Below are 16,796 nucleotides of genomic sequence, written 5' to 3'. Positions count from 1 at the left end.
ATCACTGGAGTGTACCTTTATCAGGAGAACAAGGGCTTCCCATTGTATAGTCGTCTCCAAAAATGGGCCAAAAAAGTCATAGGAAATGGTACGGATCCCGACGGTCGAGAAATGGCCCTGCTTGCTGTATGAGAAACTGAGACCAGGAGAATGAGGGGAGGGAGACCTGGGGATTGTTTCTGAATGTCATATCTTACATCATGTGTAAATGTATAAAGGGCAGTAATGTGTCAGTAACTCTTAGAAATACCTCTACGGGACACCATCCATCCAGCTTTGAGCTTTATATCAGTGGTACTCCCATGGATATCACTTCCTGGAAACTTTGAAAGATTAAATATTCAAAAATATACTTGTGTCTCAGATTTTTTCAAGTATGAATTGTAATTTGTCATTTTATATGTACAGCCCCCCCATGACAAAGAGCCTTCTTGTACCAATGTGTGTGTGTGTAATATATATAATTAGATAATTAGTTGGTACAGTAAGTTTACAATACAAAATACAGCAATTTAGCTATTATTTATTTAGAGTCCCAATAGTCTTAGAGGATAGAGTCCCAATAGTCAGTACATATTCAGAACCACACTCAGAATCACACAGAGGATACAAAGAGACGGCATCCATCAAAGAACCTAATGATTATAGATGAATAGCGGATCTACTCTTTATCACACTACACCAGAGATCTTTGTTTATGATCCACAGGTTTATTCCCATTAAAGGAGAACTAAACCCCTCGGCACAAATCCTGTCCATGGAGTTCACAGGCGCCATCTTCTCCCGTGCGTCTTCTTTCTGGATTGCCAGCGTTTGGCGGCGCATGCGCAGTAGGGAGCATTTGCCGGTTCAGCTCTACTGCGCATGTCCGAAAGTCACAAAGTTTCCGAAAAAAGAAATCGGAAACCTTTTTTGTGACTTTCGGCGCATGCGCAGTAGAGCTGAATACTCCTACTGCGCATGCGCTGCCAAACGCTGGGCAATCCAGAAAGAGACTGCACGGGAGAAGATGGCGCCTGTGAACTCCATGGACAGGACCTGCGCCGAGGGGTAAGTAGCAAGTTAGGGGCATTTGCCCGGGGGAGGAGGCCAGGGGCGAGGAGGGAGGGGGGACAACACAGGGGAGGGGGGAGGGTTTAGCGCCGAAGGGGTTGACTACTCCTTTAAGTACCTCCTCCTCCTCCAAGGCTTTAGCAGGTACATGCACATGAAGTACCCTTCATCCTAGGGTGGTTAATATAGAGAACCAAAGGCTAGGATAAGAGACCTGTACCAGAGATAAGGTAGTTGGACACTCGGTGTGGGTCACCCCCATCTAATGGTTTAAAAATTGTGGTAAGCCCAATTTTCCATGTGACACAATCCATACACTCATTTTTATTCCTTAGTAAAGGTTGGGCACCAGTGTTGGATGGGGGGGGGGGGTTGGCCTGCAGCCTCAGGGGCTCCCAACAACATCACCTGGGACCCCCAACCGCAAACTCCTCTGTGTTGAGACCTCCTGCACCCCACACCTCCCAACACATTGATTGCATTTATTATGGGGTAAAAACACAGAAATATATGTTTACCCCCCCCCATTCTACTGAATCTAAAATGGGTACCCATGCCTTTCTGCTCCAAACTACTGAGTCGGAGATTTCCCCAAATTATAGCCAATTATATACCCCACATTTCGTACCATGCAAGCAAAAGAAATCCTAAATATGAATGCCAGGGGTCTACTGAACAACTTGATGCCTGATATGCACAAATAAACCAACTATGTCGCACACAGAAACCCCCAAATGGATATATAGCAGACAAAATTCCATTGGCAAATGAAGTAACAAAGAACAGAGCGAAATGTAATAAAATCACTAAAATCCAACAAAACCATAAAAAACAATGCTTTTTTTTCACACCTAGGGGCAGATTTACTAAGCTCGAGCGATGGTTCGAATTTCAAAAAGTTCAAAATTTCAAAGTAAATTTTTGGGTACTTCGACCATCGAATAGGCTATATTCGACCATTTGACTTTGATTCGAATGATTTGAAGTAAAAATAGTTTGACTATTCGACCATTCTATAATCGAAGTACTGTCTCTTTAAAAAAACTTCGACTTCATAATTCGCCAAATTAAAGCAACCGAAGTGCAATGTTAGCCTATGGGGACCTTCCAGAGCACTTTTCTAAGTTTTTTTGATCGAATAAAAATCCTTCGATCTATCGCTAAAATCGTTCGAATCGTTCAATTCGAACGATTTAATCGTTTCTATTTGATGGATTGAATACGGTAAATATCCCTCTACTTCAATATTCGAAGTCGAGGGATTTCAATTTGAGGGTCGAATTTCGAAGTTTTTTTAACTTCGAAATTCGACCCTTAGTAAATCTGCCCCCTAGTGTAATCAGCAGTCAGAATCACAGTTTGAATATTTTAGCATGGCCAAATAGGTTTTACGGACAGAAATAAGTGAGCAACACCTGCGCAAGCTGAAAATTAATTAAAATGGCTAAAAACGCACCGAAATCACCGAAATTGCAATATAATCACCGAAATAACATACAAAAGGTATTGTACGGTGCAATTAGTGAACACGCTATTTGCAATGGCAATAAAACTATTTTTTCAGCCAAAAAAAGGAGAAATGCGATAGAAAAAAAAAGAGACACAATAGTATGTGTGTACAATAGCCAAATTGCCTGTTGTGTGCGTTTGCAGGCGTGAGTGCTGTAAATGTATGTGACCCCCCTGATCCCCCAAAATTGTCTGTGTGTAAGTGTGAATGTAAGTGCAAATTAGTATAATAAGTGTGTGGGGGTGGCACTAACCTGGGGGGGCAACTGCAAATTGTCCAGGAGGCAGAGCTGGAACCGGAGGAGACGGTCTTCCATGCAGGATCCAGTGAGAGACTGGAATATGAATAGGAGAGGGTCTGAATAGAAAGATGAGTAATAAAAAGTAGCAATAACAATACATTTGACCCCCCCCATTTGAAAGCTGGAAAGAATCAGAAGATGAAGGTAAATAATTAAAATAAATAATGAAGACCAATTGAAAAGTTTCAATCAGCCATACAGTTATGCGATCCATTTTCCGGAAACCAGTTATCCAGAAAGCTTTAAAATACGGAAAGGCTGTCTCCCATAAGGGCAAATTCACTAAACGCCAAAGCGCCTAACGCTAGCGTGAATTTGCCAGCGTTGGGCATTTTCGTTAATTCGCCGATTCACTAACGGACGCTGGCGTAAATTCGCTAGTGTTACTTCACACCCTTACTCCTGGCGAATTTGCGCAACGGACGTAACTACGCAAATTCACTAACGCACGCATTGTTCTGAACGCTACCTTTTACGCCAGACTTCCTTCGCCACCTCAGACCAGGCGAAGTGCAATAGAGTAGATAGGGATTGCTTCAAAAAAAGTTTAAAAATTTTCTAAGTGCCAAAAACGCTGGCGTTTTATCATTTTTTATGGGTGATGGGCTGAAAAAGATCGAAAAATTTTTTTGGGGCTACCCTCCTTCCCCGTACATTTCCTAACTCATGGCAACTTAACTATACAGTGGGCACATGTGTAGGGCAAAATAAACATTTTATTTGCTGTTTTGAAGTTTTCCCAGGCTTGTGTAGTGCTGCTACATATACCTCCATTGTAACTTGAATTTGGCGCCGTATGCAAATTAACCATCGCTAGCGTAACTTCGCTTTGCTTGGCGAATTAACGCTAGCGCAACTTTGCAACCTTACGCTACCCCTGAGCGCAACTTCGGATTTTAGTGAATTTGCGTAGCGCTGGCGAAAATACGCCTGGCGAAGTGCGGCGAAGCGGACGCTGGCGCAATTACACATCTTAGTGAATGTCCCACATAGACTCCATGTTATCAAATTAATCCAATTTTTTTTAAAATGATTTCCTCTTTCTCTGTAATAAATAAAACAGTACCTTGTACGTGATCCAAACTAAGATATAATTAATCCTTATTGGAAGCAAAAACCAGCCCATTGGGTTTATTAAATGTTTTCATGATTTTCTAGTAGACTTAAGGTATGAAGAGCCAAATTACGGAAAGATCTGTTTTGCGGAATACACCAGGTTACTATTATTATTACAGAGAAAAAGTGGATTATTTGGATAAAATGGAGTCTATGGGAGCCTTTTCGTAATTTGGAGCTTTCTGGATAATGGGTTTCCAGAGAATGGATTTCATACCTGTATATTCAATTCTAGTGACTTGGTGAAGTGAAATCCCTATAGTAAAAATGTACTCCCCAATCTCTCCTGTTTAGTTTATTAGCAGCTATATCTGGCTCATTATTTTGGGAGGAGATCAGGGCCTACCTTGGAGTACACAAGATATTAGGGTGGGCTTCACGCTCTACCAGAAATCTGAGCTGCTGGGTGTGTCTAGTTTATTTACATGAAGGAATATGTTAATATGTATCCATCCCATCTGCTTTAGTCTGAAACTGCCTTTCTGTCTTTTTCTGGACTGTAATGGACATTTGTCTCTTACACTGAATATGTCAAACCTAGCAAGTATATTTCACCTTGCCTGACACCCATAGTGGCCTCACCTATATATATATATGTATATAAGCACTGAGGCCTCGCCTGCCAACCAGCATCATTTACTCTCTTCCCCCAAATAACTTGAAAGGGGTTGTTCTGTTCACCATTAAATTAATGTTTAGTATGACGTAGAGAGCGATATTCTGAGACCTTTTTCTTCAGCAATTCTAGACCTTCTTTCTAACTTGCAATTTCAGCAGTCTGGTTGCTAGGGCCTAGTTTGCCCTAGCAACGATGAATTGATTTGAATAAGAGACTGGAATATGTACAGTATAGGAGAGGGCCTGGATAAAACTACGAATAACAAAAAGTAGCAATAACAATAAATGTGTAGCCTTACAGAGCATTTGTTTTTAGATGGGGTCAGTGACCCCCGTTGAAAGCTGGAAAGAATCTGAAGAAGAAGGCAAATAATTAAAAAGCTATAAAAAAGAAAAAATCAAGGCCAATTGAAAAGTTACTTAGATTTACATATTCTAGAGAATACTAAAAGGTAACTCTAAAGTGAACCACCTCTTTAATGAGGATGAACCTGGCATAATAACATTTTAGATGGCGAATGGTCGACGTAGAATCTTTAAAAAGACAGTACATGACAGTACATGATAAATTTCGATATTCGGATTTTTTAATTTTTTCAAATTTGAATCGAATTTGGTCTATTCCCTAGTCGAAGTACACAAAAAATAGCTCGAAATTCACATTTTTTTCATTCGAAAATTCACCTCGACCTTTGATAAATCTGTCCCTTAAGGTATGAAGATCCAAAATACAGGGAGATCTATTATTTGGAAAATGAATCCTTATTGGAAGCAAAACCAGCCCATTGGGTTTATTTAATGTGTAAATTATTTTTAAGTAGACAAGGTATTAAGATCCTAATTATGGAAAGATCTATTATCCAGAAAACCTCAAGTCCTGAGTATTCTGGATTAAAGGTCCCATACTTGTATATAAATTCCAAATTTACTTTACCTCCTATTTAGCCAAAAGTATATATAAAATACAACCCCTCCAATAACACAGCACTGTGGGCCTATGTATAGGATTCCACCATTTCTTAAAATTTTAAATAAAAATGTTCCGTTGCTATTCTCTGAAGACAGATGACATCACAATAAGGATAACACCTTTGTGAGTCATCTGCTCTGTTGCTATTGGCTGATGACCGATGACATCATAATAAGAATAACATCTTGTGCTGTGTAAGGCTCATTTCCATTAAGAGCTATTTTGGAGAAGAGAGAGATTTGTTGTGTGGAGAGAGAGAGATTTGTTGTTTGGAGAGAGAGAGATTTGTTGTGTGGAGAGAGAGAGATTTGTTGTGTGGAGAGAGAGAGATTTGTTGTGTGGAGAGAGAGAGATTGTTGTGTGGAGAGAGAGAGATTTGTTTTTGTTTTTTGGAGAGAGAGAGATTTGTTTTGTTTTTTGGAGAGAGAGAGAGAGATTTGTTTTTTGGAAAGAGATATATATTTTTTTTTGGAGAGAGATTTGTTTTTGGAGAGAGAGAGATTTGTTTTTCGGAGAGATTTCAGGTAAGTTTATGTACAATATTATATCCTATAGTATGACAAGGTACCGCTATATTTAGCCCTTATTCCATGGTTCAGTGTCTGAGTATTAGTATCAGAATTTTGTTTCAATTTGTAAGTAGCCATGGCACGCTATCACTATCACTTAGTGCTCCCTGCTAGATATATCATTATTATTGCACTTCAGCAGTGGATTTCATGAGAAATAAGGACTTTCATGTGTTACAATTGTGAACTATGAAAGAAAAAAGGCAATGCCCTGTCCTATTGCTCTGTATGCCAAGCAGGCTTTTTATAAGGACATCAGGCTTTACTGGAGGGAAAGGGAGTTATTCAGCCTGAGTTCTAGACAAACCTTTAATATAGATGTGCTTCTTATTAGAACAGATCCCTAGATACAGTCTGTATAGAGATGTGCTGCCCTTCTTACAGTTACTACCGGCTAAACCAACTGCCTTTAGCAATGGGCCTGAGTGAGAGTGTCAGTTGATAGCAGCATGGGATATAGGACACTCACACACAAAACACAAAACAAACAAGTCAATAGACATGTACATTTATACCCGGGTGGGAACATAACCAATGAGGTTTAGGGGTGGGCATGTATTTAGCTGCACCAAACATAAAACATACAATTTAACCTCCAGCTTCCTACCCATGATCATGTTTCATTTTGGCTGCTCAGCATATAGAATTATTGTACATTAGTAATGTATGTAATCATTGCTTTTTCTGCCCCATTAAAGTAGCAAATACCAGTATGTTTTTAAAGGGGAAGTTCACCTTTACCATAACCTTTAGTGGGGGTCATGGACCTCATCTAAAACAAATGCTCTGTAAGGCTACAAATGTATTGTTATTCCTCCTTTTTATTGCTCATCTTTCTATTCAGGGCATCTCCTATTCAAATTTCGGTCTCTTATTCAAATCAATGCATAGTTGCTAGGGTAATTTGGAACCTAGCAACCAGATTGCTGAAGAGAGCAACTGAATAAAAGCAAAATAACCCAAACACCAATAACTAATAAAAATTAAAACCAATTGCAAATGAACTCAGAATAGCAAGCTCAACATCATACTAAAAGCTGAACAACCCATTTAAGGCCTATGGCTCAAGATTTTCACCATCACTAACTGAGCTTCCTGAGGCAATATGTTTGCCATAAAACTCTGGGGGAGGCAATGACAGGGGAATGAGGCATTTGAGCTATTTTCTGCCCTGAGCACAACGGTGTCACATTGAGATCGAGTTTAGTAAAAGATCTTTAGTTGCAGAGGTTAAACTAGATATTACTGGGCCCCACATTACATTATTTTTCAGGTCCCCAAACTGTTTTACTAGTTTTTATTGAAATTATATATGAATTAGGGACTCATGGGACCATTTACCTCCTGGGTTCCCTGCAGCCATGGAGTCTGCTTCCTCTGTAGTTGCGCCCCTGTTTAGTTGGGAGGTGCTGAACAGCCAATCCCAATGTTAAAACGGGAGAACCACTTGATCCTCTATCCAAAAGTCTGGCAACTTGTGAAGCTCAAGATGTTGCACGGACAGGCCATGCAAGCCTAAGACATGGGGTCTGAAGACAAAAGGACCCCAAAGACATGGCTGGGCATTCATCTAAAATATGCAATACTCCATGGTACATCTCACTTACTTTTGATTTTATTCCCACACCTTGTGTCTTAACACCTTCACCTTCTAGATTGTAAACTCTTTTGGCAGGGCCCCCACCTCTTGTATCAGTTATTGGTTGCTATGTATGTAATTCAATGTATGTTCAATATATAAACCTATTTATTGTACAGGATATAGGATCCATTATCCTGAAACCTGTTATCCAGAAAGATTCAAATTAAAGGAAGCTCACCTCCCATAGACTACATTTTAATCAAATAATTCCCTAATTTAAAAAATGATTTCCTTTTTCTCAGTACAGTATCCAGAAACTCATTATCCAGAAAGTTTCCAAATTAAGGAAAGGCTATTTCCCATTAGACTCCAAATATTTTAAAAATGATTTCCTTTTTCTCTGTAATAAAAATGTAGCTTGTACTTGATCCCAACTGAGATATAATTAATCCTTATTGGAAGCAAAACCAGACTATTGGGTTTATTTAATGTGTACGTGATTTTCTTAATAGACTTAAGTTGTGAAGATCCAAATTACAGAAAGATCTGTTATCCAAAAAACCTCAGGTCCCAAGCATTCTAGATAACAGGTCCCATACCTTTAATAATAAAACAGTAACTTGTACTTGATCCCAACGAACATACAATTAATCATTATTGGAGGCAAAACAAACCTACTGGGTTTATTTAATATTTACCCTTATGGGGAAGTTCCCGTGATTCTGGATAACAGGTGCCATACCTGTACATAAATTAAGATAATGGTGTAGTACAAGTATGAATTTAATAACTGTCAAATAAAAATTCTTTCTTTTATTTTTCTATGTTAGAAAGAGAATGGAGTATAATCTTGAGGAGGAGACTGTGGATTTTAAAGATTTAGTAATGGACTTTATTAGTTACTTAAGGTATTTTTGGAATAATACAATGACATCATTAAAATGTCTTAGAAAAATTGGCTTCTCGAAGTAGGGATGCACCAAACCCAGCATCCAGTTTAGGGTTTCAACCCTAGTTTGCAACATTTGGCTAACCTGTGTATTAGTATGCTCTTTATTACAGAGAAGTATCTTTAAGTACAGTTGAGGACTCTTCTTTTTAACTATAAGGCAGATAAGACTAACCGTATCTCTATTCTCCTTGACAGACCAGGCCCCAGTGATGAGATCTTGGGGGTCTCTGATGACTTAGGGACATAGAGGAGGTAGAAGAACCATCAGAGGTTGGAAGAGAGGGACAATAGATACATTAGTATAACTATATCTATATTTATATATACAAGTATGGGATCTCTTATCCCCCATAATTTAGATAAACATACTTTCATTCAACTAAAAAAATTTTATTCAACTTTTCCTTAACAGATCAAGCCCCAGTGATGAGGTTTGGGGTCTCTGATGGACCTTCAGAATGGAGAGGAGGCAAAAGGAATAGAACCATCAGTAGAAATCATAATATTATTTGCTGAAAAGTGCTTTGTATAGACTTGTATGGCTTCATATTCAAGATTTTTTCCTTTTCTTTTGTGGCTGATATGCTGTTAGACCTAATGAAAGCTAACACTTCCTTCTCCTTTTTTATCAGCAAAGGACTGGAGACCAAAAGTTGATGTCCCAAATTCGAAGGTGCAAGAAGAGGGAGAATGATAAAAACTCAGGTATAATTATATCTATATTTATAGATACAATTATGGGATCTCTTAACCAGAGTTTTTCCCCAATAATTTAGATAAACATACTTTTATTCAACTAAAAATCTTTTATTCAACTTTTCCTTGACAGATCAAGGCCCCATTGATAAAGTCTTGGAGGTCTCGGGATGGAGAGAAGGCAGAAAGAGAATCATCAGGTAGAAATCATAATATTATTTGCTGAAAAGAGCTTTGTATAGATTTGTATGGCTTCAGTTTCAATACTATTTTTGGCTCTGTGGCTGATATGGTGTCAGATCAAAGGAAAACCAACCCTTCCTTCTCTCTTTTTTTTATCAGCAAAGGACAAGAGACCAGAAATGGATCTCCTAGATTTAAAAGTGAAAGAGGAGGAGAATGATGAGAAAACAGGTATAATTATATCTACATTTATACATATACAGGTATAGGATCCGTTATCCAGAAAGATAAAAATTATTGAAAGTCCATCTCCCACAGACTCCATTTTTTCCAAATAATCCATATTTTTAACAATGATTTCATTTTACTCTGTAACAATAAATCTGTAGCTTGCACTTAATACAAACTGAGATATAATTAATCCTTATTGGAAGCAAAACCAGCCTATTGGGTTTATGTAATGTTCACATGATTTTCTAGTAGACTTTATATATGAAGTTCAGAATTACAGAAAGATCCGTTATCTGGAACACCCCAGGTCCGGAGCGTTCTGGATAAGGTCCCATACCTGTACAAGTATATATAAATGTTTTATACAATGGTATAGTTAGACATAAGGAGAACTTACCCTTTCTTTCACTTTTTCTTTTTTAGACCCAGCCTTAGTTAGGAGCTCGGGATCTGTTAAAGATCTGATTCAAGAAAAAGAGCAGGAAGTTGAGACAGGTATGAATCTTTATTAAAAATAAGAAAAAGCCAAACATAATTTAATGTATTGTGCTTTGCTCGTCTAATCCTTTAGCATACGATCCAGTTGATGAGGAAAGAGTTCTGTGGGTTCATTTGTACTTTTGGACTATTCAAATGCCATTTATTGAAATAGTTACATGTATTGGGGCCTATGCATATGGGGTTGTGTCAAAGGGGTAAATTTATCAAAGAGTGAAGTTCCGCCACCAGAGTGAAATTCCCCAGCTCTCCATTCATTTCTATGGGATATTGAAAGGCGTATTTATCAATGGGTGAAAGTGAAATTTCACCCTTTGATTAATACGCCTTTAAAAACCCGATAGAAATGAATGGGAAGTGGCGGAATTTCACTCTAGTGGTGGAACTTCACTATTAACTTCACTCTTTGATAAATATACCCCTAAGTTTTGCACCGCCCTGTCTGTAGTATAGGGTTTACATTTCCCCCCTTGCCCATGGTTCTCTATATATACACTATTGATTCTGTATGTATTTATTGTATGATGGTAGTTTTTGTCATGTGTGTTCAGCTTCTAAACAGCATTGACTTTTTATACATTTCTACCTTCTAGATAACATCGATATGGAGAAAGTAGATGTCCTTCAAACAAAAAGCAGCACTGGTAAGCGTTGGCTATTAATACTTTCATAATTACTATTACTGGGAGGTGCCAAGTTGTTAAGTACTTCTGTGAATTTAGTCACCTACCTATTACCCCTGGCTGGCACATCAGCTTTAGTTAATGTTCACTAAGTGCTAGGCCACCATCTTCTTCTTCTTCCCAGGTGTCCCTGGTGTGACTTCTAGTAGGGACACTTGTGCACTTTAGTGATTTTAGAGTTCTGTACTGTTTATGCGCTTGCCCCAGCCAATGTGGGGCACTGGAAAACTCAAATGGAATGAGATTACAGTGCTTAGTGAATTCGAATACATAAATAACATTTATTCCCTTTTTTCATTATCTCGTCATTTCATATAACCTGTTCCTTGTTTTCAACTTTGTCCCTTAAAATCATCCCTTCAAGCCAACAATTAAACTGACTCTAGTGGGTCTGGGACATTAGGTGGAGAAAGGTCAGGAAGAAGTTTCCTCTCAAATCATTGGCCTTATATTCATATAAATGTATCTATATTCCCCCCCATATATAATAAAAGACACAAAGCTTGCACAAGTGCAGTAAACAACAGCATCCAAGGAGATGTTTTCTGGTAAACGTGTGACAAGTAAATTCAACCTGTTTATTGGTTGCTATAGGTGATAAGAACTAGAGTAATATTTGCTTCTAATATCTCATACTTATATCTCATAACCCTCTTTGTATTTTATGTGCTGAGCTTATAAAGGTTAAAGTATCTCTGTACATTTCTCCATTCTAGATTCCACTAAATCAGAAGACAAAGGGGCTGTTGAAAAGAAAACAATCAGTAAGATTTATTTTTTTCAAATGTAAATGTGGGTTTTGAAATTTTTAGTTTCACATCCCCTTTCCCTTATAACAAGAATATCAAGAATATCCAGAAGTGTCCAATTAGTCCTAATTATCCCATAATCTGCACTTTTACCAATTAAAAAAAACAGCAGATAGATACCCTAAATATCATCTTAAAGCGCCACCAGGCTGCCCTTCCATCAAGTGCTTTTGGCCCTATGTTTGTCATTAATTAATATTGGGCACATTTGCACCCTGGCATTAACCCATAGCAACCAATCCTTTTTCAACTGGCTGCTAGTGATCTGATTGGTTGTCCTGGGATCCTGGCCAGATAATCTGAATGAGGGTGAAAGAAATACAAATTACGTTGTGTTTATATAAAATAATATTTCTCTCGTTTATCATTATAATATGATCTTTATAATAAATATGTTTTCCCAGTCTTGCAGAACACCACTCGACTGTGGAAGCCCAAGTTGCGGCGCCCAACTTTTGTTTTTGGTAAGTGGAATTTCATTGATCTGTCTATAGGGACAATGTCAGTGTAGGCTTGTGGTACCCCAGTGAGCTGTAATGGGAATTGCATTCAAATTCACTGCCCATGTGCCTATACCATTGACACTATACCCTGTTAGATGCTTATCTTTACAACTATAATTCCAATTTTATCATTATCCTATGATTTTTATGAAAAATATTTCTTTTTATCCAGTCAAACAAAATGTCATGCCAACTTTGAAAGAAGGAGAGTTAGAGCCCCCAACTGCTGGTAAGTTATACCATTATTATACCCTTCCATGTACATAATGATATTTATATTATATGCCAAGTACATTGAGCTCATAAAATTAATTATATCTATATTTTCCTACTAGATACCACCAAAGCAGACAATGGGCCTGTCAATGTCACCCCAAGGTGGAAAAAAGATGAGTCACGTCGCCCAACTGCTAGTAAGTTATACCATTATTATACCCTTCCATGTACATATTGATATTTATATTGTATGCCAAGTGTACTGAGCTCTTTAAATTAATTATATCTATATTTTCCTACTAGATACCACCAAAGCAGACAATGGGCCTGTCAATATCACCCCAAGGTGGAAAAAAGATGAGTCACGTCGCCCAACTGCTAGTAAGTTATACCATTATTATACCCTGCCATGTACATATTGATATTTATATTGTATGCCAAGTGTATTGAGCTCTTTAAATTAATTATGTCTATATTTTCCTACTAGATACCACCAAAGCAGACTATGGGCCTGTGAACAGAAAAAGAAAAATGGGTAGGCTTTTCGTTAGTCTTTACATTTTTACTATTTAGATTGTTTTAAGCTTGACTTTAAGGTCAGGGCCTTCTCTTGCCACGTAACAAAGTTGGGGATTAATAGATTTATACAAGTATCATTCTGTAGTTACAAGTATATCCAGTCCTGCAAAGAAGTGCCCTCCCCATATTTACCAGAGTGTTGAGGCCTGTGGCCATTCCGTTGAGGCAGAACACAGTGTGCAAATCGCAAAAAAGTGGCCGATTGTGGCATTTTTATTTGCACACTGCATTCTGTATAGTAAATGACATCATAGTTGTAAAATACATCATATTATAGAAGATATTCTGTTAACAATGACACTGACTGCTACATAGCACCACATTGATTGCTATTACTAAATATGAGGGTTCTGCGTTTGATCCCTAAAATCTTCTGCAGGTAGTCTGTATGTTATCATTTGTTTTTTGGGGTTTTGCGCCCAAGCATGATTACACTCATGTAAATTAGCTTTTTATAATAGTGACCCTAGAGTGTGTGGCAGTTCAAGCTTTACTCTATTGCTCATCTTAGATAGGTCATTGTATTTCTCTAAATACACATATATATATATATTTTTATCTTCTTTGTCTTCTAGACAACATCAATATAGAAGAAAGAGACGGCATGCCTAAAACAAAGGACGAAAGAGGCAAAAGGCCTAAAAATATGAATGAAAGAGGCGGCATGCCAAAGAAAATGGATGAAAGAGGCGAGATGGCTAAAAGGAGAAAAATAAGTAAGTTGTTGGCTGTTAATAATTCACAGTTCACTTTCTTTCAAGAATCTAAAAACATTTGAAAGCTTGACGTTTCAATATTATGGACGTTAATGCTCTATGACCCCGTCCTATACACATAACTGTTGGAACTGGTGGTATTGGGATTGGAATTGTTGACTTGCAGCGCTGTAATCCTTGTCTTGACTCTGACTATGTAACTACTGACTACTACTCTCTGTACAGGGATTATATGCTGTCCCTGTGTTTGCATGAGGTTCAAGCCAATAATACAGGGGGTAGATAAACTTGATAAAGCCCTAGAGAGGATATACTATTAATTGAGTAATGGGAATGTAAGCTCTGCAGGGTGAATGGAAAAACATGCTATATAATAATATATCCACAAAACCCCAGGTCCCAAGAATTCCCATGCCTGTACCAGTTGATACTATAATGTTCTTGGACACAACGTGCATAAATCAAGCTATATGCAGAAATAACATGTATTCACAATACATTACTATCTTGTGATTTTTAGCCTTTGAAGATTTCCCCCCAAAGTGGAAGAGAGAGAGGCAACATTCTTGGAACCATGGTGAGACATTTTACATTTTTTGTGTTTTAAGGGTTAATGTGAAGCAGAGGAAGTAGTTACCATGAATGTTCTATATGTAGGTCTGTGAAACTTAAATTAGTATGATATTAGGAACCCCTGATATCTTGAATTTTATATGTGGATAGCAGATATTTAGTGCAATCTAGAGGGCAGAAAATGTAGCCCCATGTTAATGATTGCATCTACTTTACACAATACCAGATTATATCTAACACAGTAGGGCAACACCCTTGTTTAGATCAATGGAATGGTTATAAACTTTATTCCCATTTTATCATTATTTTGGGATTTTTACTGAAACTATAATTTCTTTCTTTCTCAGCCCCTCGAAATCACACTGGCAGATGGAAGAAAGACAAGCAAGCATGCGTAAACAATGGTACAATGTTTTTGTCTATATCTATTTTAAAGGAATAGAACCCCAAAATGACAATTAAGATCCTCATTATTTTTTATAATACAGATCTGTTATCTGAAAACCTGTTACTTAGAAAGCTCCAAATTACAGGAAAGCCATCTCCCATAGACTCCATTTTATACAAATTTTTTAAAATGATTTCCTTTTTCTCTGTAATAATAAAACAGTAACTTGTACTTGATCCAAATGAAGATATAATTAATCCTTATTGGAAGCAAACCCAGCCTATTGGGTTTAATTAATGTTAATGTAATACATGATTTTCTAGTAGACTTAAGGTATGAAGGTCTAAATTATAGAAAGATCCATTATCTGGAACACCCTGGGTCCCAAGCATTCTGGATAATAGGTCTCATACCTGTACGCAAATTTTAGTAAGTCGCATGACAAAATTTTTTAACAACATATTCATGCCTCTTCTGAATTATATGAAAATAAAACAGACTAGTTATTAGAATGTGTATTATGCCCTAACTGTTATTTTTCATTTTAGGATTCTTTACTTGGAACAAGCCAACTTTTCAAGTCAGAATAGAAATGAGTAAGTGTCCTCTATGATATTCAAAGGCACCAAAGGGTTCTGTAATAATATATAGTATATTTATGTCAATATATCATATTACCATATTATATCATATTTTTGGAGAAGAGGAACATTATTCCTTATAATACATATGGGTTTGTGAACTGTTATGTGGAGGTATAAAGGGAGGGTGAAAAGAAGACAAGAAGTATGGGGAGATGTGAAGCAACCATTTAGTTAATAAATATTATGCCTGAAGTTGTCTGTATTTACTATAAGCAATGTACTTTATGTTGCAGGGCCTGAAAGATGTTACCAGCAAAAATGGAGCCAGCCTAAGGGCAGAACACGATTTCGTCCATATTAAGAATTCATTGATAAAAAGTTGCAGGGCCTAAAAGATCTTACCTGCAAAAATGGAGCCGGCATAAGAGCAGAAGAAGTTTTCGTCCATATTATGAACGCATTGATAAAATGTTGCAGGGCCTGAAAGATCTTACCAGGAAAAATGTTGCCGGCCTAAGAGCAGAAGACGATTTCATCCATATTAAGAACGCATTAATAAAATGTTACAGGGCCTGAAAGATCTTAACAGCAAAAATGGAGCCGGCCTAAGAGCAGAAGACGATTTCGTCCATATTAAGAACGCATTAAAATGTTGCATGGCCTGAAAGATCTTAACAGCAAAAATGTTGCCGGCCTAAGAGCAGAAGAATTTTTCATCCATATTAAGAACGCATTGATAAAATGTTGCAGGGCCTGAAAGATCTTACCAGGAAAAATTGTTGCCGGCCTAAGAGCAGAAGAAGTTTTCATCCATATTAAGAAAGCATTGATAAAATGTTGCAGGGCCTGAAAGATCTTAACAGCAAAAATTTTGCCGGCCTAAGAGCAGAAGACGATTTCATCCACTTAAAAACGCATTAATAAAATGTTGCAGGGCCTGAAAAATCTTATCATCAAAAATGGAGCCGGCCTAAGAGCAGAGGACGATTTTGTCCATTTTAAGAACCCATTAATAAAATGTTTTTGTTTATTGAAACTGTTCTTTTTAGTTGAGTAGTGGCTGTAGGTGTAAGAGACGGGAGTGTGACTGCAGAGGTAGTGGGAACTTTAGTGTGAATGTCAGTAGATCATTATTTCATTGATATAGGAGATATAAACATCTTAGGGTCGGGAAGAAAATTCCTAAAAGTCATGAAGGAGAATAGGTTTGAAGTGACAGACAATGTTCATTAGGGCTCACTGACCATAGAGAAGAAGCTGTACTATACAGATAGAGTCAGCCTGGTTTGTGTGTCTGGCGCGCTGTAACTAAATGGGAAACACGCGCTATGTGCGCTATATGCAGTTCCTCACGTTGCCTTGACGAACAAAAAAAATTTCATTCAACTGCATTACTGAAAATGAACACCAGGTGGCGCATGGTACACTTAGCCCTTAATAGGAAGAACTTGACATTGGCTTCGTAT

General features: G+C 37.6%; 1 protein-coding gene across 1 annotated transcript in view; it reads left to right on the top strand.

Moving 5' to 3' along the window:
* Positions 1-16,508, top strand: part of LOC121395461 (ankyrin repeat domain-containing protein 11-like) — a 32,760-nt gene extending 16,252 nt beyond the window's left edge. Inside the window, exons 18-33 of the mRNA XM_041569025.1 lie at positions 8,550-8,601; positions 9,501-9,567; positions 9,710-9,781; positions 10,205-10,276; positions 10,873-10,923; positions 11,679-11,726; positions 12,176-12,235; positions 12,447-12,503; positions 12,610-12,687; positions 12,794-12,871; positions 12,978-13,025; positions 13,645-13,785; positions 14,306-14,362; positions 14,706-14,762; positions 15,295-15,342; positions 15,624-16,508. Coding sequence (XP_041424959.1) covers positions 8,550-8,601; positions 9,501-9,567; positions 9,710-9,781; positions 10,205-10,276; positions 10,873-10,923; positions 11,679-11,726; positions 12,176-12,235; positions 12,447-12,503; positions 12,610-12,687; positions 12,794-12,871; positions 12,978-13,025; positions 13,645-13,785; positions 14,306-14,362; positions 14,706-14,762; positions 15,295-15,342; positions 15,624-15,691 — 1,054 coding nt within the window. The 3' untranslated portion in view covers positions 15,692-16,508. The remainder of the gene's footprint in view (positions 1-8,549; positions 8,602-9,500; positions 9,568-9,709; positions 9,782-10,204; positions 10,277-10,872; positions 10,924-11,678; positions 11,727-12,175; positions 12,236-12,446; positions 12,504-12,609; positions 12,688-12,793; positions 12,872-12,977; positions 13,026-13,644; positions 13,786-14,305; positions 14,363-14,705; positions 14,763-15,294; positions 15,343-15,623) is intronic.
* The last annotated feature ends 288 nt before the right edge of the window (positions 16,509-16,796 follow it).

This window comes from Xenopus laevis, chromosome 7L (genome assembly GCF_017654675.1).
Source record: "Xenopus laevis strain J_2021 chromosome 7L, Xenopus_laevis_v10.1, whole genome shotgun sequence".
Classification (NCBI taxonomy): Eukaryota; Metazoa; Chordata; class Amphibia; order Anura; family Pipidae; genus Xenopus; species Xenopus laevis.
Note: the sequence above shows the minus strand (reverse complement) of the source record. Positions and strands in the feature narration are given on the sequence as shown.